This window comes from Hirundo rustica, chromosome 11 (assembly GCF_015227805.2).
Source record: "Hirundo rustica isolate bHirRus1 chromosome 11, bHirRus1.pri.v3, whole genome shotgun sequence".
In the NCBI taxonomy this organism is placed as follows: Eukaryota; Metazoa; Chordata; class Aves; order Passeriformes; family Hirundinidae; genus Hirundo; species Hirundo rustica.
In genome coordinates this window covers 4,669,754-4,697,004 of record NC_053460.1, presented here as the reverse complement: position 1 = coordinate 4,697,004, position 27,251 = coordinate 4,669,754, and the positions used below count along the sequence as shown (strand labels likewise).

General features: G+C 41.2%; 2 protein-coding genes across 2 annotated transcripts in view; both read left to right on the top strand.

The window, feature by feature from the left end:
• The first annotated feature begins 5 nt into the window (after positions 1-5).
• BCO1 (beta-carotene oxygenase 1) lies at positions 6-15,365 on the top strand. The gene is made up of 11 exons (XM_040075564.1): positions 6-87; positions 2,847-2,975; positions 4,291-4,420; positions 5,658-5,805; positions 6,677-6,824; positions 7,731-7,951; positions 8,816-9,073; positions 10,188-10,290; positions 10,971-11,065; positions 12,661-12,772; positions 12,947-15,365. The coding sequence occupies exons 1-11, from the start codon at positions 24-26 to the stop codon at positions 13,117-13,119; spliced, it is 1,581 nt and encodes a 526-aa protein (XP_039931498.1). The 5' UTR covers positions 6-23; the 3' UTR covers positions 13,120-15,365.
• A 2,865-nt stretch (positions 15,366-18,230) lies between these two features.
• The window catches only part of GAN (gigaxonin), a 28,107-nt gene continuing 19,086 nt past the window's right edge, over positions 18,231-27,251 (top strand). Inside the window, exon 1 of the mRNA XM_040075563.2 lies at positions 18,231-18,404. Coding sequence (XP_039931497.1) covers positions 18,238-18,404 — 167 coding nt within the window. The 5' untranslated portion in view covers positions 18,231-18,237. The remainder of the gene's footprint in view (positions 18,405-27,251) is intronic.

The following is a 27,251-nucleotide window of genomic DNA, read 5'->3' as shown; positions in this document are numbered from 1 at the left end:
GCCGCGCGGTTACCTCAGCCGGGATGGATACGCTATACGGCAAGAATAAGGAAGAGCACCCAGAGCCCATAAAAGCTGAGGTGCAGGGTAAGTGAAAGAAAAATCTGTCGTAAAACGAGCCGCTATTTTTGTTGTTTGCTTTTGGTTTTGGTTTTTTGTTTTTTTTTTTTTCCAATCCGTAAAAACTGCGAATCTTCTTCGCCCGAGGCAGCGTTGGAAAGGGAAACTGAGAGAGAGGCGCAAGGGAATTTTGTTTAAAGGACTGATCTCAGATAATATTTGTGAGCCCGCTGGGGGATTTTTCCTCACTCCGTGAGCTTTTCTGTGTACTTTTCGAAATTCTGTTTGAACAGGACTCACTGAAGGCGGTGGTGAGGGAGAGAGCGGGATTGCGGCTGGGCCACCCCTCCCTCCCCCATGGCTCCCCTCACACTTTCGGTTTCTCCTCTCTGTAACCCTGCCCTGCTCTGCTGGGGAGGTCCCTAAACCCGGGGCTCTTCACCAGCAGCATTTCCAAGTAACAAAGCACCAGTACAGGATGCCGCAGGGCAGAGTTAAAAAGAGAGTTTAGAAGACAATCCAGGAGAAACTGCGGAATATCCCTCGGGAAGGGAGTTTAAAGTGGCTCTCTAGGGATGACGCTCGACCAAGCTGTTATTTTACCCCATTTCCTTCCGCTTTTTTTTTGTTGTTGTTGTTGTTACAGCTACAGGATGGATTTGTTGCTCGGATCCCCTGCTTAGTAAATCTTGACAGTGTTGTATATATAGTCCAGTAAATTGGAGGAATCTACAATTCCAAAACGTAAAGAGATGACAATTAAAACTTCAGGGCTTTATTGCTGTTCAGTTTGGTGGCTGAATTGGAAAAGATTTTGTGTCAAGTCAGACAAAGTGCTTTGTTTTCATGCCTTTGAATTATTTTAGGCTTTTATGGGTTTATGCCTTTCATATTTTTTTTCTCAAGATAACAACTTATTATCAAAATATTTGAAGTTATTTGCAAACATACCACTTATCAGTCCTGATCTATATTATGTAATCATTTATTTGAACAAAGACTGCATATTTCAGAAGGTAAACACACACAAAATATTCCTTCATTGCTAAAGAAAATAAAAGAGAACCATGACCCCTTAAAATATTTTGGTAATCCTGAATTCTGCCAGTGTTTTGGCTCCTTGCTACTTAATATGTACACTGTAAATATCTATCACACTTCTGACATCAGCTGCAATTATCCCTACAACCATGTGATTTTCTGAAATTCTGTCGTTACCATAGTTAATAAATGTCCAAATATTTGGCGATTTCATTGTGTCACCAATGTGTCCTCATAAATTACATAAAAGAGTAAGGTCCATATTTTTAAAGCTATATAAGCACTTTTGGATGCTGATTTGGTACCCAGTGTGATTTATAGAAATGTTTAATTCTCACTAAGATGAATTATCTGAAAATCTCATTAGATGACCCTTTGCTCCTTGTTTTTCATACTGAAATTATGTTAGAAATTACATGGAATTGCACCAGAAATTTCAGAAACTGAATTAAGTCTACACTGCTTTTAAAAGATATTTTCCCTTTCTCATCCTTCCTAGCAAAATTATCATGTAAAAAAATATACTATAGTTTTTGCTTTGGAGTGTCTTGTGTTAGAAGGAGAAGTAAGGTCTAATTTTCCAGTCTCCTCTAGAAAATAGCAACAACAACAATAATAATGATGAGGATGAAAGTTCATCCATTGTGTCAATAATTTTTTATGTAGCTCATGTATTGCAGAACTGTAACCCTAATGATGGTGCCCCATCCCTGGAATTGCTCAGAGCCAGGTTGGAAGGGATTTTGAGCAACCTGGTCAAATGGATCTGCCCATGGCAGGGGTTGGAATGAGTTCATTTTTAAGGTCCATAGGAGGACATTTCTAGCTGTTGTAAAGGGGTTTTAATAAGAAAGCCTGTCAACATAATCAGTGTGGGGTTACAAATTAAATGACAAGGAGAAATATAAGTTCTGAAGAGCTCTTTATTCAAAGGCAGTACCCAGTGCAAGAATTGTGTGGAGAAGCTGTTTGTGATCCTAAATGTTCCCTCAGGAATCATATGCACAAAGAAGCAAGTCAAGCTTTTTATTTAATATGTGATATGCCTTTGTTCATCCCTTCAAACCTATTGACATTCTTTAATTGTTATTATTCTGTGAGTCAAGTGATAGGTGATGCATTTCTTGCATGGATTTGATGAGGAACATTTATGATTCAAATCTCAGCAGCACCTATACATTTTCAGTACAATATTCCTATATTTTATTTTTGTACAAAACACTACATTATGACTACTGTCACAAAAGCACTTCCCAAATGACACTATATTATGCTGCATAATCTAATTGAAGACTTTTTTAGTGGCATTAATTTAGCCTGAGGTCTAAGCTGATGTGCTGAAAGCCAATGCAAGTCATATAACCTATAAAATATATTTATTTCTGATAAGCTCTAGCTTTTCCTGGCACAAGTAGAAGGGTTTAAATGTATCACTGTAAAATACGAATGCAGGAAGGAAAGGTCCAATTTTATTTACTTCCTGATAATTAACAAATTACATTCCAGCAATCTCATTTTCTTATAGCAATCTCTGATAGCAATAGTCGTGCAGGATGTCACTAGTGCCACAGTTTTGAGTAGGGAAAATTTCAGTTTACCCAGACTCCAATATCAGTATATGGTACTGTGGCTCTCAACACACCTACAGTCTGTCTGACTACATGAAGCCTTTGCCTTTAGGAAAACTGTCCTGGAACGTCCTCCTTGCCTAAATGAAAGACCTGGTAATTCCCTTCTGTTTACAGGGCACTTGCCCACTTGGTTACAAGGGATACTACTCCGAAATGGCCCAGGGATGCACACCATAGGGGACAGCAAGTACAACCACTGGTTTGATGGCATGGCCCTGCTGCACAGCTTTACATTTAAAAACGGTAAGTTGCTGCACACTGGATTGAAAGGAACTCAACAACCCACGTTTTGGTGCCTTACATTGCTAATTCTGTTCTGACTTAGATTGGAGTGCTGTGTGAGGGGGGAAATGCTTTGGGGGAAGTCTCTCCACACTCCCTCACACCTGGCCCTTCACAGCACAGCTGTGCTCTGCAGGGCTCTCTGCAGGGAGGTGTTGCATTTCCTTTCTTCCGCAGTGCCCGAGTTCAGAGCTGTTGTCACCCCAGGACAGCACAAACCCAGCTCTGGGCACTGCAGGGCAGCCTTCCCCTTCCACCTGGGGCAAGAAAACCTCTGCTGTTTGGAAAGGAGCAGCCACAAGTACTGGAGTGCCCAGAGGCTGTTCTGCTGTGGATGAACAGTTTCAGGGGGGACCAGTACTCCCTCTTGGGATTTGGTTGCAGCTACAACAGCTCCCAGGAGAGAAACTGAGCCACTGTGTCACTTCACATGTCAAAACTCACTTGGTATATTTGACACCCTACAGTCCCTCCTCCTGCTTGTCATCCTTATGGAGGAAAACCAGATTTGCCTTTTCCATCCCAACTGTCAACAGAGAGGAGCCTCTGCAAAAATACCAGCTATTTATCTTAATTCTTTTTTTTTTCAGTTACAACATTTTTCACCCATTCAGCTGTTATACAGTGTGAGACAGGATGGTTTACACCTGGATTCCTGTGGCAAAAAATATGTATCTATAAAAAAAAAGGGGGTTACTCTTTTTATCCTCTAATCTGAGTGTTTACTTTTTAGTTCCCATTTCTGTGATTGTAAGCATTTAATACCATTGCAGGATTTCTAGTCTGTCCAGCTCTACGTCCTTAACAAAATAACCTATAAAGAAATAATCAGTGTTTTTTAAATTGCCAGTATATCTTACTCTTACCTAAAGAGCTCAGTTAGTTCAAGTACAGTGAATCATTAAACTGTTGATTGCTTCAAGCAATCTGTTACTCCCATAACAATTTTGCCAATACAGATTTTTTACCACCCGTAAGTGGATTGTACATTTAATCACTTTTGCACACACTTTTTTATTTTCTGCAACAGTTTATCCAAATCCCTCCTTTCCCCTCACAAGTTCCCCAGTATTGGTACTGGGAGCCAGGGAATCTTGACAAGTTGTTACCAATCTCAGCAGCCATAAAACTTTTAAAGCAGGGAGTTGGGGACAGTGTTGGTTTCATTCCATTGATGGCTAAGGAACAGCTGCTCGAAAAACTCTGGCTCCACCTGTGCTAAGTTTTTGAAGGACTAAGTATAAAATGTGATTGAAACCTGTTTGTTCTTCCTCAGGCGAAGTTTACTACAGGAGTAAATATCTCCGAAGTGACACGTACAACTGCAACATAGAAGCAAACAGAATTGTGGTGTCTGAGTTCGGGACTATGGCTTATCCAGATCCATGCAAAAACATATTTGCCAAGTAAGCAGTGCTTTTCCCAACAAGGTTCTTCTATCTACTTCCTCTCTTCAGCACAGATGTCTTTCTGTTTACCCTTGACACATATGTAAAAATACAAAAGTTGATTTGTAAATTTACAATTGCTAAATATTGAAAAGGCCAGGAGATACGCACTACCTATGGGTTAGTCTAAGGCAAATATTTCAAATTCATTTTATCACCTATATTTGCTGCTTTATTCAGTTACACAAGTAGGTTATATATATATAAAAAACCCATTTTCTTTCTCCAGTATTAATGAAACATTTGATACTCAGTAAGGGGAGAAGCAGCAAGAAAGAAAAATGGGGAAGCTATTAACACAAAGTCTATTCAACAAAAACAACAACAACAACAAAAAAGAGAGAAGCATCAATAACTACAAAAAAAAAAAAAAAGAAAAACTTCTTGATTAAAGATGGTTTCACAGAAAGGCGAGGTGTATGCCATCATGTTATCCTTGGTCTTGTAAAATTTGCTGTAGGAATTCACTAACAAGTGCAAATAGGTCACCCTTCTCTCCTTCTTGTCACTGAACTACCCCCAGTGACCTCAAATCAGATATTTGGTAAGGACACATACATAATTATTGAAAAAGAGCTGATATGTTGTAAATTGAAATCCTTCTTCCAACAGTGATAGAGAAACTCTGGCATTTTAAGTTCAGAAGGAATATAGCAACTTTGTCTTGGCTTCTAGTGACTATGATGAAATCATATACCGATAAAGCAAAATGTCAAGCCTATGTGAAGTTCAGTCTTCTTTGAAATCATAATTGTGATACAGAATTACACTGGAAGCAAAAGTATTCTATTGAGGAGTATATGAACCTATCTATTTTATTAAGGCATATACTGAAAAACTTACCAGCTTTTAGGTAAGAACTGGTAGGCCAGATTTTCCTGAGACAGGCTCAGGAGAGGTATTAACCCATCCTGATAAACCAGTGCATGTCCTAAAGCTGACAGCAGGAATGGGCCTGGATGCCCATTTGTGTGTGGAAAAACAGCTACTTGTACGTCCCTAACCCTCACCCAGGCCAAGGGCGCTGGAGAAGTCCATCTCCTCTGCTTTCCCACCCTTTCCAGGGAGCTGCCAGGAGTGGGCACAGCAGGGAGAGGCAGCCCCAGGTCTGTTGCACTGCAGGGTTACTTGTGCTCCGTGTGGGGCAAAGGCAGCTCCTGATTCCACAGCTCTAATGAAATTTCCCTCTGGACAGGGCATTCTCCTATTTGTCTCACACCATTCCTGAGTTCACAGACAACTGTCTGATCAACATTATGAAAACTGGGGATGATTTTTATGCTACTGGCGAGACTAACTTCATCAGGAAAATTAATCCACATACTCTGGAGACATTGGAGAAGGTACAAGCCACCATCTGTCATTCTGGTTCCTTGTCTGCTGATGAATACATTTCAGGGTGATTCATAAGGATCCTTCAGCATGCTCAGGACACAAAATACTTTGCTTCTACTGTTGCCTTACTTTTGAAATCATGCTAAAGTGAAATAGTGAAGATACCAAAAGATAAAAGATATCTTTTAAGAACTCCTGAGTTCAAATTTTAATCCTGTTTAGTTTGGGAAAAGCTGGGCTTTGAACAATTTCACTTGTACATAACCTATGAAGGTTGCAGAAATAATAGCACAGTTACATGATTATTTTGGATGATTGCTGTTATTATGGATCTGTAGTTATAAAATTATTTACATAATTAAAAAATCAGTAGGTCAGTTATGTGACTACTTTTCAAGGACCTTATGTAAGATATAATTTAATTATTAAAATGAGAACTTGCAATATTGAGATATATACAAGGATTATTTTTTTTCTAGCCCACATCACAGTTTGAGTACAATTTCCAAACTCTAGATAAAATAGAAATCTTTTTGCTCCAGCAGATTGCCAGACAGCCCTGTTAAATAAAGTACTTTCAGGGTGAAACAGGCATTTGCAGAATATCTTGCTTAGCTAATCCTCCCTGATGTTAAGTGGCTTCAAGAGAGAGGTGACTGTAATTCAGATTCTGTAACTTGTTTTAGCCTTGAATAAGGAAATAATTTAAATAACTAAATGAGTAATTTGGTTTAATTATTTAAATTTCAAAGCCATTTGTAAATGGGGTCCCAATATAAGGCTGCCAGAGCTATATATCTGGTGGTTTTGTGATGTTAACTGAAATCAATTTTCATTCTCTTACACATCTCTCAAATCTCCTATTGTATCATTTTTCAGGTTGACTACAACAAATACGTAGCTGTAAATCTGGCAACTTCTCACCCCCACTATGACAGTGCTGGAAATGTTCTCAACATGGGCACTTCAATAGTTGAAAAAGGGAGGACAAAATACCTTCTATTTAAGATTCCTTCCTCTGTACCAGGTAAGATATATCTGTTATTGGTATTTTCTAGAAACTTGTTAGCAAATTCTTTTCTTCAGAGCGCAAAGGTGGTGATACAGCTGTTCTAATAACCAATGCTGTTCATTTTCTTAATTTCAATCTATTGTGAACTTCATATTAACTGCTTAGTCTGTCTGGGCATGTACTGTTACAAAGGCTTTTCTTGAGTACTGTGTAAATAGGGTGTTTCAGTAGGAAGAACCTTACTTTTTGATGAAGAATTTAAACAAATTTTCTCTATAGGGCAGTACATATAATTTGAAGCTGTGAATTTTAATTTTTTTTGTAAATGAAAATTCTCTTCAAGTGCTGACACTGTGATTATAGGGAAGCATGATACCAAATAAAACCTAATATAGAGTTAATTCCTTTCTAACCTAATACTGGCCCTTGCTGAAATGCTGTCCATAGTTCACAGAGTAAATCCCTTGCTTTTTTTTTCCTTCAAGATCTTTTTTTGGTGCATGTTGTTGAAAATCAGCTGTCATTGTGCTGCCTGCCCCTTCCTGAACAATCGAGAGGCCTTCCACTGCTCAAAGATCAGTTTGCAATTTCTACCTGGGGGCTCAAATTTGGGAACATCTCCTTAGAAGTTAAAAAACACAGGGACATTTGAACCCCTTTTTAAAGCTGCTGATTTAATTAAACATATTTCTGCACCATGCTGGAACTTCTGAATGGATCCAGCGGTATGATTTCACTGTGTTACTTCCTGCATGCAACGTTCTGGGTTAATTATACAGGAGTAAACAAACACTTTCTTAACAGGAAAATGCAAATAAAATTGAGAAGAACCAGTTCTTCCCTGCCTGGGAGAAATCCAAGCACAAGTTTGGAATGGAATTTATAAGAAATATAATTTTAATTTTTATCATTCATCTTCAGAAAAAGAAAAGAAGAAATCTTGTTTCAAGCACCTGGAAGTTGTTTGCTCCATTCCCTCTCGCTCTCTGCTTCACCCCAGCTACTACCACAGCTTTGGAATCACAGAGAATTACATTATCTTCATAGAGCAGCCCTTCAGACTGGATATTGTCAAAATGGCAACTGCTTACATCCGAGGTGTGAGCTGGGCTTCCTGCCTTGCCTTTAATAAGGATGATAAGGTACTCTTCCTACTGCTGAACAATGGAGTCAGGCAGGCCAGTGACCTCTTCCACACTCTTCTGTTTATCATCTGGTTCATTCATTTCAGAAGTCACTCTTTTTTTCTTTTATTTTCTTTTTTTTTTTTTTCCCAACCCTGACTTTCATGTTGCACAATTTTTTTAGAAGCTGTGTGTTTTGGAATCCTGTCTCCCATATCCAGAAATTTCTCAAGTAAATATCTGATGCCAAAGCTTTTGAGAGAGGGGACAATTTGGCATTGCTAGAAATACTGTGTGCTATCAAAGAAATTCCAATCTGCACTAGCATCCAAGACAGATCTAGTTGCTCCTGGTCCAAACAAAATTCTGTCTGTGGTGGGTGAGAACTGCTCCAGGTGCATTGCATGTGCTGGAGATCCAGACATGGAAAAGCCTGCACTGAACAAAAGAAGAGTCTTTCACTGTGGAAACTGAGAGAAAACCTGGTTTCTGAGGATCTTATTTCAACATCCTCTGGGCATAAACACATGGGACTTGCTGAGGTACAGGGCACCGGCACCACAGAAACTCATGACCAAGGCAGGTTTATTTAACTGAAAAAGAGAGCCGGGGATTTTCCAGGTTCTTCTGGAAAATTTCAATCCTCAGCCCAAATAGTAATTTGTAACAGTAAAATGAGCTTAAAGCTGTCCCACAGTCATTTTACTGCTGTGTTTTGTCAGGATGGAACACCTTGTCTCCTAGCAGCAAACCCTGAGTTCTCAATATCCTTCGGTACAAATACACAGTGATAGAATGTTGATGGTTACCATTAGAAAATAGTTTTCTAAATAACTATTTGCTGATTCTGAATGATTTTAAATAATGTTTTCTCTCTTTCAGACTTGGTTTCACTTTATAGACAGGAAGACTAAAAAAGAAGTGTCCACCAAGTTTTACACTGATGCTATGGTGTTTTTTCACCACATAAATGCCTATGAAGAGGATGGCTACATTATTTTTGATATTATTGCCTACACAGACAATAGCTTATATGACATGTTTTATCTGAAAAACCTGGATAAAGACTTTGAAGAGAATGTTAAATTTACTTCCATACCAACCTGCAAAAGATTTGTGGTTCCTCTGCAGTATGACAAGGTAGGAAGAAAATTACTTTTTAACCTGTTCTTTGATCTGTAATTTAAAATACATCAGGTGTGAATAATGGGTATATCATTAGTTGCCAGCCCTTATGTGCAAATTACTGATTCTGTGATGCCCAAAGCGTGCAGGAGGTTTGGTTTTTGTATGTCCTGTGGGAAATGGCCGTGGGCAGCTGGACATGGTTATGGATCCTGGTTCTGACACCATCCACTCTGGAGAACAGGGCTGTGAAGAACATGTCATCTTCACCCCAATGAGATTATTTGTTAAATGCCATCAAACAGAAGCAGATATACCCACTTGGCTGTTAACTGCAAGGGCATGCATGAGCTTTTGCACAATCTGTTTCTTACACTACACTAGAAGCCCACAGACAATACACACATGCTCCCAGCTGGTGCAATGGTTCAATTCAAACGAGAAGATTTCATTTGAGTGTGATATATAGCAGGAAGAGAAAAGATTTTATCTTTCAGTTTAATTGAAAGCATCACTTTACATCATCGTTTGCGTGGAAGATTTTATACTGCCCAGCAACTTGGGCAAGTTTCTGCCTGATACCTTTGGAATGGATATTACTTTTTCTTTCTACATCCTACAACCTTGCTGCTCTGTTCTTGTCTCAGACACAGCTCTGCAGCAATGACAAAGGATGTGTTGGATCACACCAGCTGTTCTTCAATCTTAAGAATTCAGCAGTAGGACATTATAGAGTATATCACACCTATTTTTGCTCTGAATTTTAGCAGGTGCAAAAACCTAACCTTGGTAACCTTCAGTGAAAATTTGACACCTTGTTCCTTGAAACACATCTTTATGTGTTAAATTCTCAAATTTATGGCACTTCTGAACCATAGCCATGTGTATCTAAACATTTTTAGGGACTCAATGTGATCCAAAATTATTATTCTATGTTATATTAAACTACTACGAGTGCAACAAGATTTCTAACGAAAATCTCAGAATCTAAAATGCCACACAAAGGATCTTCTTGAAGCTTATTTGTTTAATCCCCAAATTGTTAATATTAATATCAAACCTGACAAAAATCTGACTTAGAAGCATATTTTTAGAAATCCATGACTTTTCCAGCATTTGTCTCTTTCAGGATGCTGCAGTGGATTCTAATTTAGTCACACTTCCCTCTACTGCAACTGCTGTAAGGGAGAAAGATGGAAGCATCTATTGCCAACCTGAAATACTATGTGAAGGTGAGACACATCCTTTAAAAATCTGATGCTACATCAGTTTTGTATTAATACAGGGTTCCAAGTCTAATCTTACAACTATTAATATGGCTTGCAAATCTACTAGTTAAAAGAGTAATTTTAGTTAAATGAGTCTGTTATAAGTAGTACTTCAAATTTAGCTGCATTTTATAAAGATTGCCTCTGAAAGAGGATTTTCAACCTTTTATCAGGGGATAATAACAGAAATATGTAATTACCTAAGGTGAAAGTAATTTCTTAGACTGGTACCTTCCAATTCTATCCCAGTTGTTCATGTCATGTATTTATAAAGGAAAACAAACAAACAAACACAAACAAACAAACAAAACTACCAAAACAAAACAAACAAAGAAACAAACAACCCCCCCAAAAAACCAAAACAAAAAAAAACAAACAGAAAAACCCTCATAAATTCCAGTCTAATGAATCCCTAAAAATGAAAAATTTTTGCCTTTTCAACTAACAGCCCTGGCCTACTTATGTTAATACCCATCTTCAGATTCTTAGAAATTCAGACATTCAAAGTCTATACAACACCTTTATTAAGGAGTTTCAAGGTTTTTTAGAGGGCAAAAATTCCTGAAGATTGGTGCCTCTATATAGATGTACATTTGAGGTTTTCTCTTGTCTTGTTCCCAAGTCTTGAACTTTATTTTACACAGGGATAGAACTGCCTCGCATCAACTATGACTACAATGGCAAAAAATACAAGTATGTCTATGCAACAGAAGTCCAGTGGAGTCCAGTTCCTACAAAGGTATAATTAACATTTATTAAGTCAGTGTTTTCCCATCGCTGGGCCATTCACATGCAAAGAAACATGAAATTCTCATAAGGATAAGTTCATGTTGTACCACTTCCCTCATAAAATATTCAAAACTCAGGCTTCTTACTCCAGCCTTATATTCAATGAAAGTCTCTTGAATAGTTACTGAGACCCCCACTTTTCTGCAAAATTGGACTGAACCTTCTGTGATGTGCCAGGAACTACAAAGGAGTAGGAAAAAGAAGCATTATTCACATGTATATATTTAATATTTTTCCCTTTAAGAAGCCTAACAGAAAAATAAGATATTGCAACACTACCTAATACATTTTAAGTATTAAAACAATGCCTAATTTTGAGGAGGCTTCCTATTTTGCTGGCTAGTTCTCTATTAGAGGCAGTAAGTGCTTTATTTACATGTGCATGATGCCAGGAGACAGCCTGGAGTACAAATAGATTAAAAGGAAAAGTATTTAGATTAAAATATAAAATATTATATGGACAAACTCACTCGTTACAATTCTTATTCTGTGACCACAAGGCAACAAAAATTGAAGTCAGTGTTGGTTCTTGCATGTAATTACCACAACGGATTACAAAATAAAGCTGGATTTCTGCAAGAAAATTTATTGCAGTACATCTGACAATAACTCAAACAAATCTGCAAGTTCATGATTTACAGTGTAGATAATCTCTGCTTGATTCAAATACAATAAAAAATGCTGGTAGGAGGATCTTTTTTCACATCAGTTGCAGTTTAATGAATGCACGCACAACAACCTAATCCTTAGGTAAATTCTGTCAGTGAAAGTGCTGTCATCTTGACTAGAAGAGAGAATTCTTTCTAATTCTTCCTCCAGTAATTTGAATAGTTTCACTTCTGTGTAAACATATTTTTTGGCTAAAGATCAAAATGGAAAAGAATAGAACTGCATCTCTATGGGTAGAGAAAAGGGCTTAATGGAATTGAATTGAAAATGCCAGGTATCCCCTCTGGCCATTGGTCTGGCCACTCAATGGGATGAAAATCCACACTCTGTTCCTTCAGTAAACTCCAGTGTGTGCCTCACTGGTTTATTCTTTACACCTCACTAGGAACAGCCTTTCTTCTGTACCCTCCTGCACAATAGAAGGCCTTGAGGAATATGGAAGTAGCCATAAAAGAAAAATAACTCACAGGATTAGAAAATGGCAAGTTTAAATCCTGTTTCCTGCTTTACTGCAGAATCTCAGTGAATTGGAACGAGTCACTTAAATATTTTGTGTGTTGGACTCTCTGCAGTGAGGGCCATTACTTACAGTGAAGGGTCTCTTGTGACTTGTTAACATTTGTGAACTATTAAACGCCTGTAAATGAAAGGAGCAATTGTAATCTAAATAAATGAAATTAAAAGAGCATTGTGTGATTATGCAGCCACAAAATGTGACTCCAAAATTTAACATTTTCCAGGTGTTTTTTCTTGTGATGATACCTGCCTTAACACTTAGCATTTGTCCCCCCACCATCAGTCTGTTCATGTTGTACCTTTGGAAAAAGCCACTGTCAGGGTCAGTGACATTTTTCTTTTCTTGTCACAACAATTTAGATTGCAAAATTTAACACCCAGACAAAGGAAATGCTCCACTGGGGACAGGACGACTGCTGGCCATCCGAGCCCGTTTTTGTTCCCAGACCTGATGCAAAAGAAGAGGACGATGGTAAAATAATGAGAACGTTCTGAAAGCTGGGGTTACATGAGTTTTGTGTTAAATCTTACAGGTTTCAATATTCTTAGTCAAGAAAGTCGGGTTGATGCTTCCACTTTGAGATGGGGTTATCTTCTCTTCTTAGTGAAACTTTCATATCTCTTATTCTTCATTTGTTTGTCACAGGTGTTGTTCTGACCTGTGTTGTGAAGACTGATCCAAAGGATCCACCCTTCCTACTTGTCTTGGATGCTAAAACATTCACAGAGCTGGGTCGAGCCACAGTAAATGTGGAAATGCATATGGATCTGCATGGAATGTTTATACCACAGCAAGCCATGAAAACTGAGACTGAGTAAAATCTATTTGTTGTATTGCACAGACTGACATAACCTTCTACTGAATGTGGGATAATATCCTCCAGGAACAGCCTTCTCTCATGATAAGAAATGACTAATTGTAACCTACTCAATATCTACATAGAAGCTCTTAAAAGAGACAGAAATGACTTTATTACAAATTATTGTGTGCACAACTGGTATATTACTATTCCAAAAGAAGAATTATCAATATGAAGTGCTAGTGTTGAAGCTTGTGGGGCAAGGAATAGGAGACAAAGGTATCAAGAAATGTTTTATTTGAGTAGAACAAAGCTTTCTGAGCAAATGAAGTAGTGTATTCATAAGGTGACACATGGCATGAGTCACACATGTCTGCAGGTCATGTAGCTTCCATGGGCTGTTGCAAGACTGCAGCTGACGATGAAAGTTGTCTCCAGCCAGAAAACCTCATGTTCAACTATCTACCATGATACCAATAATTCATGGCAATGCATTCTCTTGGTGCTTGAATTCTTAAAATCAACCATAACCAAAGTACTAGGCTGAGGTGCTACATTTTTCTTATCCAGAATCTTAGCTCCCCCAGCTTTTCTCATTATTTAAAGGTGTATTTTTCACTTTTATGTTGACAAAATCAAGTGACTTTATTGAAACAGAGTACATGGTTTTAGGTAGCATTCAATTATACTTTAGTGATATTAAATCTGAAGCAGTCTGTATTTAAATCAGTTTTCCTTGAGCAGAATATCTGCCATGGCATTTCATGTAATTAGATCATTACATTGAGTAAAAGATAAGAAGAACTGTAGTATTTGCTCTTGCCACTGGTCTCTGTTAGTAGCAGTATGTATGTGAATGAGGGCAGTGTATTTCTAGCAGAACTCAGACACACACGTGCAACAAATAGTTTAGAGAAAGGGTAAAAGATCTAATTTGGGCCTCATCTGAACCCCACAGTAGCTGGAACTAGAAGCTGTTATTGCCACAACTGAGCATTTGCCTTATGTCTGCTTAGGAGTATCCATGTCCTCACATGTGTTTATCCTTGCCTGTACCAGATGCTTCCTAAGAAAAGTGCACAACTCTCACTCACAGTCACAATTAAAAAGCACATTTCAACATAAAGTTCAAGTGCCAAGCAGAGTGTGATGGGTTGTGTTACAGAAATGGCATTTCTTACTCCCCTGAGTGTATTCCTGATTTGAGGTATTGCCTTTTCCTTAAGTGAGAGTTTTTTTGGTTTTTTGGGGTTTTTTTCCTTTGAATTGTATTTTCTCATTGTAGGCATTTTGCTGTTGGAAGCATCTTTACTGATGGAGAAAACCAGGTGCACATCCATCCATTTCGGGTGTTCATCTGGTCACCACACAACTCAGGTACCTCTCACTTTGACACAACAGTGCCTGTACTGCTCACAGTGTTTCATGGGAAGGAAACAGAATGAAATTGTTGACATTTACTACCTCCTCACCACATGAGAATCTGTGTTTGGTGACCTGTTTGTGATTGCCTGAGGTGTTTGTGGCAGAGCAGAAACTGAACCAATATCATCCACAGTTCCTGTCTGTTCTGTAACAACCAGACCTCTGTTCCTCTGCTTAAGTCTTTGCACTTTTTTAGGATAAAGATATATAGACTATTTTTAATGTAAAAAACCCCGCCAACACTGTGGTCAGATCCAGTTAAAATATGGAGGCTTGGGCATTCAAATGTTTACATGTTCCATAAAATGGAAATAAACACTTCAGTAAGGTGTGTCTGCAGAAACAGTCACTTTTGGTGTTTTCAGGGCATATTACCATTAGTATTTAACAGCACTTTATCTTCTAATGAAGAAATTTCATTCCATTTTTGTAAATAACGTGGAAGAGACGACTGACTTGTGATATTAGCAAAAGACATCAGCTCCGTTTCTTTTCATATGAAAAAGTTTCAATTTAACAAATGTCCACAAATACATTTCTAGAATTACAAGGTGGCAATGAATCAAAAATCTAACTATTGTCACTAATTTCCTTCTAAGAGTTTCCTCTCCAGAATTTCTTCTGAGTACTCACAGGGTTGTTTTTAGATGATCATGGGTTTGGGTATGGGAGTTATTTGACTTCTGAGGAGATAATTTCTACTGGTAGAGATGACAGGATAGGGAATACACTCATCAGGAAAACAACCTGTAGTCTAAGAAAGCAAATGTGTTATTTACATTCATGTAGAAATAATGCAGAAAATAAATGGTAAGAACATGTCTTGGGTGTGATTTTTTAAATGAGATGTGCCATATTCCCTTGGTCAGTACTACACAGGATTTGATTAGCATTAAGTTTGTAGTTAAGCTGAGGAGAAAAACAGTGATGTAAATCTGCATTTGCTCATCCCAGTATCCTCCTGCAGCAGAGACAATAGGAGTAAAACCATACAGCTGATCACAAATTTGTTCAAGGATGTTTTTAGTGGTTGCAGTACCAATCTGATGAAACATTTACCCTGAATGTGGTAACACACTATCATTTCCAGGGTGACAGAAGCAAGGGGAAATGCAGATACGCTTTGCCAAGTGGCTGCAAGATTTGTAGGGTTTTTTTGATGTGGTAACATGGCACGTGGTAATGAGTGTCATTTGGTTTGCTTCTGACACCCTTCACTGTGAATGAAATCTCAAGGGCCAGAAGGGTTTGGTTTGTCTTTTACACCAATTTAAGTCATAAATTAACTCAACAAAATTCCTGGAATCATTATAATGGCTTAACACAAATCTAGATGGAGTGACTGCAAATAAAAAATAGTAAAGATAAGTATCTCCATTAAAAGAAAAATACATAGTTGAGTAAGAGAATCAGGCCACAGGTATGCATACATATAATTAATTACTTCGGAGATGCTACAAATGGACCTTGATAGAGTGGTTTGGTTTGTTGTTGGTTTGGTTTGTTGTTGGTTTGGTTTGCTTTAGGTTTTTTTGTTGTTGTTGTTTTGGTGGGTTTTTTGTTTTGTTTTGGGATGTTGTTGTTGTTGCTATCATTAATACACCCATTAAATGGAACAAATAACAAGATACAACAATGAATTTGTTCTCTGGAACTGGATATTATGTTACACCTTGTCCCATTGCCCCACATAGGCAGCTGGAGGAAGCAGAAACAGTGTTTAGGAGGACGCCTTAAAAACCAGAAATGCAACAATGTTTTCCTCTGTAACAATCTGTGCAGGTGGCAGGGAAACAATCCAGTGTCTTTCTTTTTTTTCAAATAACCAGGCCACTCAATGACAGCTTTTGCAATAATTTTAAACCACTGCTCCCTTGGCTCTGCAATTACATGAGTATTAATGACAAGCAAAATACATCTTTCCCCTGCAGCCAAGGAGCAGTTTGCTCTCTGCCTTCATTACCCTCAAAGAGAGCTGCGAATGTGTCCTCTGGATCCTCAACCTACACCTGACATCCTGGATAATTACACCCAAGCAAGAAAAAGTGGCCTAATATTATTTGTAAATGGGTTTGTACGACAACAAGTGTTGCAGAGCTGCCAGTGTCTCATGCACATTGCTGTGGGTTTAGGCCTTCTGTCCTACACCCTGTGCTTCTAAAACTCTCGTTCAGAGCTGCACAACAAACCTGCAGCACGGTGCTCCTCCCTGTGACTCCCCCCTCTCCAGTCAGGGAGCACTTCAGCACTGCTGGGTGATGTGTGAGGATGTCCCAGCTGCAGAACAAACCAGCATTGTGTCCTGCTCGGAAAGAACAGGGCTGCCTTTGTGAAGGCATTAACTTCTCTTTCCTATGGGGTCACTTCCAGATACCCTAATTCATTTTCCAAGTAGCAAAATGATTTAGAGACACCATCAAACTGAATGAATGATAGGATTTTGTTACATTCCACTGAAATGCAAGTAATAAAAATAATAAAAGTAGGTGAACCACCACAGCTTTACTAGATCAGACCCTCTGAAAACATTATTTTCCCAGCGAAGGGATGGACAGCATGAAATCCATTTGGGTGCTCTAGAAGCTGGGAGATCCAAGTGCTGCTGTGTCTGTGAGCACAGGGAACACAGAGAGCTGCTCTGCTGCTCCCTCCCAGCAGCTCCAGCTGGGTGTCTGTTTTAGAGCAGATCACAGCCTGTGAAACACCTTCACTCAGTGCAAATAGTTTCACTGCTTTAATGTAGGATGCTGTTAAGAAAGCAGATGGAATCAAGTAATCTCTTAATGTGCAATTAAGCACGATAATAAACACCCTAATTTTTACCATGTGAATAGTCCTAAAGAAGACCTTTTTTTGCTGGAAAAGGCCACATTTCCAGTGGGCAGTAGTGGAAAGGGTCACTGCCACAATGAGTCTTGCTGTATTTAATTCTCATTCTCTTACTTTTCCTTGTGCCTACCCCCCATAACATTTACCTCCAGCTCACGTAAAGGAACAAATAAATAAGTAAATAAATAAATAAAGGCCAGTTTTATAGGATCACAGGATCAACTAGATTGGAAAAGACCTCTGTGATCATCGAGTCCAACCTGTGACCAAACACCACCGTGTCACCCAGGCCATGGCACCGAGTGCCATTTCCAGGCTTTTCCTTAAACATCTCCACGGATGGTGATTTCACCACCCCACTGAGCAACCCATTCCGATGTCTGATCACCCTTTTTGGGAAGAAATTTTTCCTAATGTCCAGCCTAAACCTCCTCTCGCGAAGCTCAGGGCTATTTCCTCTTGTCCTGTCGCTCGTTGCCTGGACAAGAGTCTGACCGCCCCAGCGGCTCCATCCTCCATCCAGGGAGCTGTGGAGAGCGAGAAGATCCCCCTGGAATCTCCTTTTCTCCAGGCTGAGCCCCCCCAGCTCCCTTCGGGTGCTCCAGCCCCTTCCCCAGCTTCATTCCCTTCTCTGGACCTCCTTTAGCGACATTCCAGAGCCGTGAGGAGACAAAGCCGAGATTTCCGCGGGCCGTCCCCGCCCCGCCCGCGGAGGCCCCGCGGTGCCCGAGGGCAGCCGGGCCGGGCCGGGCCGCCCCCGCGGGGCGGCGCGGGGAGATGATGCCGGGAGATGATGTCAGCGGCGGGCGGGCGCTCAGCCATGGTGTGAGGGCAGGGACTGAGCCGGCCCGGCCCGGCCCGGCTCGGCGGCGGCAGCAGCACCATGTCGGGCCCGAGCGCCGTGTCGGACCCGCAGCACCCGGCTCGGCTGCTGCGGGCGCTCAGCTCGTTCCGGGAGGAGACGCGGTTCTGCGACGCGCACCTGGTGCTGGAGGGCGAGGAGATCCCGGTGCAGAAGAACATCCTGGCGGCCGCCAGCCCCTACATCAGGTACGGCCGGGCCCGCAGCCCCCGGGCGGCCGCTCGGAGGGGCCGCGCTCCGGGGAGCGGGGCCGGGGTTATGTAAGGAGCGGAATCCGCGGCGTGTGAGGACGAAGGGGCCGGGAAAGGCCGGCGGGGGAGGTCTGCGGACCATGGGTGCGCCTCGGCCCGGAGTTGGCCCGAGCGCTCAGGGAGGGTGTGGAGTCTCCCTCTCCGGAGACATTCAAACCCCAGCTGGACGCGTTCCTGTGTCCCTGCTCCAGGTGACCCTGCCTTGGCAGAGGAGCTGGACTGGGTGATCTCCAGAGGTCCCTTCCAGCACCAGCAATTCTGTGGGAGCAGCTGCTGGGCCCCCTCCTTCCCCCCTTCCCTCCTTCCCCCCTTCCCTCCTTCCCCCCTTCCCTCCTTCCCCCCTTCCCTCCTTCCCCCCTTCCCTCCTTCCCCCCCTTCCCTCCTTCCCCCCTTCCCTCCTTCCCTCCTTCCCCCCTTCCCTCTCTCGGGCCGGAGCCGCCGAGCCCCTCCGCAGGAGCCGTGCTGTTCTCGGCATCACACCGCTGCTTTTTCCCAGCTCTGAGAGGCTGTGTCACCCACCAGGGAAAAAAAAAAAATCCCCCCAACAACTTAATTGCTGCCAAGAGCGTGGTTTGAACAAGTAACCCCCAAAGAATGACCTGTGAGGATGGTGAGGGCGGTGTCCGGCCGAGGGGCAGCATCCCAGGGGCGTTGTGAGGCGCTGGGCTGTGTGTGTCCCTCGGCCGCACCGAGTCAGCACTTCAGCATCATTTTTATCCTCCTTAATGTCTTTTAGCAAGACAGGGCTCCAGGTGGTGGTCATGAGTTCTGAAGTACATCGGCTTCTAAATTAAAAAAGATAAAAATACGAGTTTGTCTCCCCATCGCTTGTGTCCCCACGACATCTAAGAACATCACTCGGAAATTGCCAGAGGGACAAAGGCTGGCCGTGCCAGGCTCGCTGGCAGCTCTTGGCAGGGCTGTCACCAGCATGTGCAGTCAGAACTGTGCCACTCGACAGCGAGTGCTGGGGAGGACGAGCTGCATTAGCACAGTCATGCTTTCCGAGGTGCCTGGGCTGTGTGTGCAGGGAAAGCCAGGTCAGGGAAAGTCCTGCTGACACCAGTTTGAACCCCATCACGCTCAGTGCTGACGAGTCCAGCCGCATCAGGTGAAAAGAGCATACCCTCCACGAGATGTTATGGTACATATCTGCATGTCAGAGCAGGTAAACAAAATATACAAGTGGTTAATTTCAAAGGGTTTTTCAGTCCACTCATTTGGAGGTAGTAAAGGCATTTGTTTTGTCTTCATGTGTAAAGTAGGAGCAGACCTTCAGGACCATTTAAACATAGGATTATAAATTTCTAGCAGACTTTTTGTGCTGTTTGGACATCTCTTCCAGCTGCTGCTTCCCGTGAAGTTGTCATAAAATTTCCATTTTTTTGCTAGGTGAGGATGGGGATTCTTTATGCCACAGGCCAAAAAAATGCCACCTTCTGCAGTGTCATATCATCTGCTTTTAGGCAATACGCTATCTTGGGTGACCATTGCAGTACAACTTCAGCATTCTCAAGTACAAAAATAAGCTAAAAAGAAGTAGAATATGAGTCTGGTGAATAACTTTTAAATAGCAGTGATCATGCACAGACTTTAAGTAAACGGTTGTCTCCACTGATTGAGCTAGCAGAGCTGAGATACAAAATAAAATGCACAGAAACGGAAGATCATCAAGAATTTGCAAAAAGGACGTGGTGGAGCCTATGTACTACTAATAATTTTTTGTCACTGCTTGTCTTGAGAAGCAGATTTGGAAGAGTGTGGTGAAAGAAATCAAAGACGTGAAATAGAAATGAGCCATTGATTCATACTCTTTAAAATGCCTGGATGCTTTTTAGGTCATTGGCTGTCATATTTTAGATGACCATATGCCTGACATTAAGTTTCAGAAGAGTTGGTGTAGGTGGTAAGAGGTCATGTCCTTGGAAAAATTGCTGTTCTACTATTACAGCAGGATGAGTTTACAGAAAATGTCATCTTTTTTACTGTGAAAAGAAATGCTTAACTAAAAGATACTGAAGATTATCCTATGGAAAAGTGCCTTTTCACAGAATTTCATCTTTAAGATTTTGTTAATCTCTGAAAAATGTACTGGGGAAACATGGGTTAATTGTGTGTGAGGAGTAAGAGCTCCAGACACAACTACATTAGCAAAAAAACCCTTGTAGTCATTTGAGTTGTGGCTTTTTTAAACTCAGAATTGTTCAGGTTCAAATCTCATGAAGGAACTCATTAACTATGTGTGAAAGTAGGTTACATGCATTAATATATAAATATGATTAAGTGTGGGGTTGGTTTTTTTTTTTTTTTTTTTTTTTTTTTTTTTTTTTTTTTTTTTTAAGCTTACTCATGTCTTCTCCTCAGGCTTTCAAAATGTAAAGAACCAAAAATACATGTACCTAGTTCTGGTATGGCACATTAGGAAACACATTTGTATTACCTACCTTTGCAGAGCCCAGTTTTTACTTGCTGCCTGTCTCTCTTCTTTTTATCACTCCAGAATCTCTCTCTTAGTCCAGCTGGTCTTCATACTGGGTAGAATTGGTCAGGTAGGTTGCCAGTGTTGGAGTATTGTGTTTCCAGCCAAGGGTAATATTTCAGTGGCTCTTTTTTGGAGATGAAATTAATCTCCACCTTGTACCTGGTCTGTGCAAGTCCCATTTATTTTGAGTGTTGGTTTTCCAAAGAAAATCAGTTTAGGCCTCTATATAAACAGTTATTGCAGGAGAGACAAGAATTTCCTTCCCCTGTATTTTAAGGGCAGCTGATTCCAAAGCTCTGGTACCACAGGCTGTTACAGTCTCCAAATGCCAGTTGATTCAGATTGCTCTCATTTTGAAAAATTCCAATATAAAGCTCAGAAAAATCCATTAAGTAATTTCAGAAGCAAAACTTGGAATAAAAACAAGCGTTTACGTGCAACTTGAAGTGGAGCAGTGGAAGTATGAGTTGATGTGGTGTTTTCAGTGTCTGGCTGTGTCATTATGTGCTGTGGCTGTGGGCAAATTGGTGGGCGAGTTCAGAAACTGTAGGGTTTGCATGAATGCCTAGTTTAGGGTGTGAGTAGGAAAATAAGTAGGCATGGACTTTGTGAGGGGGTGGTTGGGTGTGAGCAGAGTCTGCATGTGCTGAAGGATTTGTGCAGCCACAAGGAGAGGAGCGTTACCTGTTTTTTAGTTTTGCATGGAAGCTGTTTGGCCGATTGGTTATGAGTAGTACACTTGTAAATTATAGTGATGTGTTTTCCCACTAGTTATTTGGCAGCTGGATTGTTCATGCAGCCCAAAGATAGCAGCTTCAGTGGGGAGAGAAAAGAAGGCTTGAAGGGGCACAGAAACACATTTGGAAGCGTTATTGGTGTCCTGAGTCCCACCTGCCTGCCTGATCCATAGTGTGGCTTCTGCAAGTACAGAAAAATAAAAAAAGGCCTGTTTCATTTTCAAATTTTCAGTCTGTGGGACCAGTAAGAATTTTAATTTTTGTGGTAGTCTGATTCTTGAGGTCTTGCCTCGACTGCTTAATGCCAACTGGTTTGTAGCTCTCTCAGGGCAGTGAGGTCTGGAGTGGTTGTGTGAATTCCTACAAAGTCCCTTTTATGTACAGGTTTACCTAATCCCTCTGTGTGCCCCTGGAGCAAATCCTGCCATTTACAAAGCACAGAAGTCTCCCTGCATATCTCTAACATCTTGTGGTATGTTCCTGAGCCTGAGAAAAGGAGGGTTCCTCAGGAAGAAACCGCCACAGGACAAAGCGTGGTTTGGCTCAAGGTGATGTTGCTGTGCATCCCAGGGCAGTTATATTTGAGCCAGCTTAGCTCTTGGTTTTCTCTTCTGTAACAATTCAGCCAGAAACCTGAACTTTTTTTGGTAGCACTCTTTGTCCTGGCAATCGCCTTAGTGTAGATCCATTGCCCTGGTTTAATTTATTTACTTTGAGAGCCTGGTGTAAATTACAGTGGCATAAGAGGGATTTTACCCGAACAAACCATGCTTGCACCAGTAAGTTTGACCTGAGTTGTGGCATAGATCCACCAACCTTTTATAGGATAGATTTGGTCCAAGCATTCCTGGTATCCTCAGCAGTAGCAGATGTTCCCATCCGAACAGATCTGTCACTGTCTGGCATGAGTCGTTCCTGGCCAGCTGAAACTTGCAACTCTTTATATTTTGCTCACTTACTGTCTGCTTGCCTGGATCACAGGGAGCATGTGGGAGCTACCTGAACAAAGAGGATATTTAGGCCCATATTCTTAGACAAATTTACTGTTGTTACGCAGGGATTCTGCTGCTGCATTACAAATTGAATTAAGACATTTTTGTTACCTCAGCAAGTTTTGTCTTTGATTTTCACGCGTCTGCGTGAGCAGATTACAGATGGCTGTATGTGTTTTCTACTGGTCCCCAAGGCTTTTCAAACTCAATAATGGACCAGTAATCATATTTAAATCTTTTTTCAGATGAGCATAATATAGCTAAACAAGAATGTAAATGTAAGGTTAAGTTCACATTATTTTTACGTACTTATAAATAGCTGCACTGCTTGTAAATGGGTTTTGGTCAGAAATAACCTGACAGCATTTGCATCTTCTCACTTGTCCTGTTCAGCCTTCTGACATCCCTAAAACACTGCAGACCTTGTTAAGATCCTGCACAGCCACGGCCAATGCTGAAATGGATTTCCGTGGAGATGTGGGGGTACGTGCCCCCCGTCAGTGACCCCCTGCCCTTTCCTCTGCGTGCTGGCACTGGGAGCATTTGCAATTGTCACGAGGGGAGCCTGCTGAGACTCCATCCCTGTGTGAGTGTGTCTGGGAGCATCCTTGAGTGCTGGTGTGGGAGGTGGGACGGGATGTCCCTCCTGCACCCTGGAGGTGTGACTGGGCAGTTCTTGTTACACCTGTTGGACAGTGAATATTGTAGAGCAAGGTCAAGTAGGAGCCAACACATGCCAGGAGCTTCTGCTGCTTATTTCCTGGTGCCTGTTTGGTTTTTACTGACATTTACAGAGATCTTCTATAGAGTTTTAAAACTTTTCTTCACTTTGGGATGCATATTGAAGTCAAGAACAGACTGGAAAGAAATAGCAGCTGGAGCTGGGAGCTGTTTGGTTGTCAGAACCCCATGCTCCCAAGTTCTGCTTTCGCCAAATCATGCTGTGCTTGTGCCAGGGCTTGTTCCCTCTTCACTGGGTGTGCAGGGCAGTGTTGTGGTAACTGCACTGTCAAGGAGAGCTCTAAAGCCATTGTTGTCTTCAAGGTTCCTTTTGAGAGGTTTGTTTCTGGCAGTCTCCTGGGAGCTTTGGAGGCTGCCCTGGCAGTAGGAAGTCAGGAACTGATCAGGCCAGAATTTGCTTCCAGACTTTGTTCTTTAAATTGGGCATAGTTTTGTTTAGGTTTTGATTTTTAAAAAGTTAAATTAAAATGCTACCTGTTATGTTTTAGTGGTAGCTGAGTTGTACAGTCTCTGTGGCTTCGAGAGGCAATAAATCAAAATAGTTGTCTTGGCCAGAAAGTCTCTGGCACAACCCAGAAGTGCCTACATGCATGTTATGTTTGGATAAGCAGTTGAGGGGCAACAGTGATAAAGGTGTGTTAAAAGTTTATGGTTTTAAAAAGGGATTTAGGAGTCACTATACCAGGCTTGAATGGGGAGTTGTTAATTATATTCCTGCTCCAGCAAGCCCCTAGAGATCGCCTGAGGGGAAGAAGCCATAAGGCTCTTACCCAGCCCAAAATAGTAAAAAAAATACAGCTGGGCTGCTGCTACACGTCAGGCAAAGGGAGAACTGGGAATCAGAGCATCTTATTTACCCAGGAGAACTGGAGATGAAATTTTTTGTCCTTTCTTTGTATCTGAAGACACGCAGCTCATCTGCGTGCCTGACGTAAGAGGCGAGCTGGGATGGAAGGTGTGGCAGGATGGGGCTGCTTGGGATGTCTGGGTAATTTATACTCTGTAGGTTGCCTTTACACTTGTGTTAATTGCCTTGTTTGGCAAAACTTTTATTATTAAAAGAACCTTTTTTTTTTTTTTTTTAGCTTAAATTAGAATGTATTTTGTGGCTGGAACAGGGCTGCTCTGAAGTTGCTGATGTGTCTGGAGCTGACGAGTCTGAAATGCTTGACTTGTGTTTTGGTTTTTTTTGGTGGTGTTTTTTTTAATTCTTTGAACCTGTTTTGTTTATTTTGGTCTCAGCTGCAGTTACTAAAGGCACTTTTTCCTGGTGTGGAGTGACAAATATAAATGGTAACAAAAGGTTCTCACTCTGTTCAGACTCTTATTCTGAATATTGTACAGAAGCTTTTCCCTGTGCTGGTACTGAGTACTACCCGTACACAGGGGTAGTATGCCTGTCTTTGCCTCTCATATTTTATCTTTGCCATGGCTTAAAATGTGCAAAAATCCAAAATAAATCACTGCTTATGCACAGCTCTGAAAGTCCTTGTCCCTATCAAGGAAGTATGTCCTTAATGCCATGTGGTTAGTGGCTGGTTTATGTCCTCAGGCACGTTGGTTTACATCCCCTGGATGATGTGGGCTGCCTGGTGCAGCTCTTGTGTGTGGACATGGGGAGTGCTCTGCGGTGGAGACTCCTGTGCTGATGGAATCCATGTTCCTGGTTCCTTTTTCCTCTTGGCTGTGGCATTGCTTTCTGTGAAACTCTTGCAGATCTGTGTTTTCCAGCTCTGGACATATCCAGAATTCTGGTGCTTCCCTCAGTTGGATTCCAAACATCTTCCAGCTGTTCCACAGCACTACTCATGCACTTAAAATTTTGTCCATTTGACTTCATACTTAGCACCAATAATAAAAATCTTTCTCTGACTCTGTTGCTTATTTCTCCCATGTGCTGTAAGGATAAATGAGGTATAAAAACCTGGTTAATCCAAGTTTTCCCAGCAGATCTATTGGTGTTTTTTAAATAATAATAATAATAGTAAGTTACAGGAATATTTGGGTTATTAGACACATGCTACACAGCATTGTGTTTCTTAAATATATTTAACAGCAAATTTAGCAGCATGGGTATGGCACTGTACTTGTTTCTCCTAAAAAAGCATTTTTAACAAGTTTAAAAGTAGGGTTAATTTGAAAGAAGACATATTTCAAGTAAGACACTTTTCATTTCTTGGCTTTAAACTGTATTTCAAAAAATGTCTTCCCTTGTGTTTTTTGAGGAAGTCCTGGTTCCAAACTGCAACTTAAAAAGTGTGACAGTCCTGGGAATTGTCAGTTCAGTGTGTGGACTCGAGTGTCAAGTGGAGCAGAAAAAACCCAAACCCAAGCCACCTTTCTAAACCCAGTGGCAGGTGTTTCTGTCACAGGAAGGTCCATCACAGGTGAACAGTGGCTGCTGAGCCAGGTCTACTCCACCACATCACAGATGAGCCTGAACTGTGCTTCGTGCCGTGCACGGGGTGCACAAGCCACAGGTGCCCAGCAGTTCATCTGCATTGCTTGTGTTTGACCTGTTTGCAAGCTCAGCTGCTGCAGCTGCTTGGTTGTTTTCTGTGCTGGCTAAAGAAACCTGAAGTGAAATGAAACATCATGTCCTTGGTGCTGCTGAGAACTCCCAGGGTCCGTCCTTGGCACCGTTTGTTGAGTGTGTGTTCTGTCTACTTAGGGCTAACTCACATGTTTAGGCAAGACACTCTGGTTGAGGGTAGATTTCCAATTTAGATTACAATCTAGCTCCGGATGAGCTCAGTGTAATCAGGGTAATTTCAGATTTTCATGGTAAACAAGCTCTTCACTAAGCAAAGCCCATGAGCCCTGTACATGTCCCCTGTGCCGCTGTTGAAGCAATTGCCTTGTTCCCTTTCTTATGGAAAGGGGGCAAGCCACATTTTTGCCTGACTTAAACTTTTCAATAAGTTGAAAAAATTAAGTTATATGTCATTTTTTTTGTTTCTTTTAAAGCAAACAAAGCAACTTCTGCCAGGTTTTGTGCTGAGCTGTTAAATGGACTCCTTTGCCTTGAGATCTGAATTGGAGTTACAGATAATCTTAAGGAGAGAGACATAGGAGAGGCATAGCCAAAATCCTCTGAGAGCTGGCACCCTTTGCAGGGCGTGGTGAAGACTGACTTTTATGTGTGGTGCTAAAGGCCAGGGTGCGACCTCAAAGGAAACCTTCTGATTTGGTTGTAAAATATCTTTTTGGAGGATGGCAGTGGGTGGAGTGAACTGCTGCATCATGTTTTTATGTCTGACCTGTTTAATAATGTGATTATTAAGGAGGTTTTTTTTGCAGGTAGAAGGACCAGCCTTTATGGGAGGAAACATTGCAGGGATCAAGGCAGACAAATGAAAAACTTCACCATTAAAATGGTCAGTCCTAAGTAGGACTTAATTAGATTTACCATGGAAAGCTTGTACTTGAAAGACTCAAACCTACATAAGGAAGCCCAGGCCAGGAGACTTGAACTGACCTTATGTTTGCATCAAAAGCAGATTTTTTTTGTTTTCTCCTTAGTGATGCAAAATCTCCAAGTACTCACTTGCCATTTTTGGGACTGAGTCATCCTTGCGAGCGTGTTTTAGGTTTGGTGCATGTCTTTGCTGGAACCATTTGCTGGAGGTCCAACTTCATTTTAAAATGCTGATTCTCTCTGGAGAAGGCCAAAACACTGGTGCAGGTAGAGGATAAATCATCAAACCCCAATTTTATTGCCCTTTGGTTTCGAAGGACAGCTTTGCTACTTGAGTATTAAATTTGCTAGTGTGGCAATACCGGCAAAGCGTGTGTAGACCAGCCCTTAACGCCTAATCTGGAGCAAAATCAT

What these genes read in the sequence shown, in the direction of transcription:
- BCO1 (XM_040075564.1), top strand. Translation starts at nt 24, where the DNA reads ATGGATACGCTATACGGCAAGAATAAGGAAGAGCACCCAGAGCCCATA. An exon ending in CCTTTAATAAGGATGATAAG is followed by an intron (nt 7,952 to 8,815) that starts GTACTCTTCCTA and finishes TCTCTCTTTCAG; the next exon opens with ACTTGGTTTCACTTTATAGA. An exon ending in ACCTGAAATACTATGTGAAG is followed by an intron (nt 10,291 to 10,970) that starts GTGAGACACATC and finishes TATTTTACACAG; the next exon opens with GGATAGAACTGCCTCGCATC.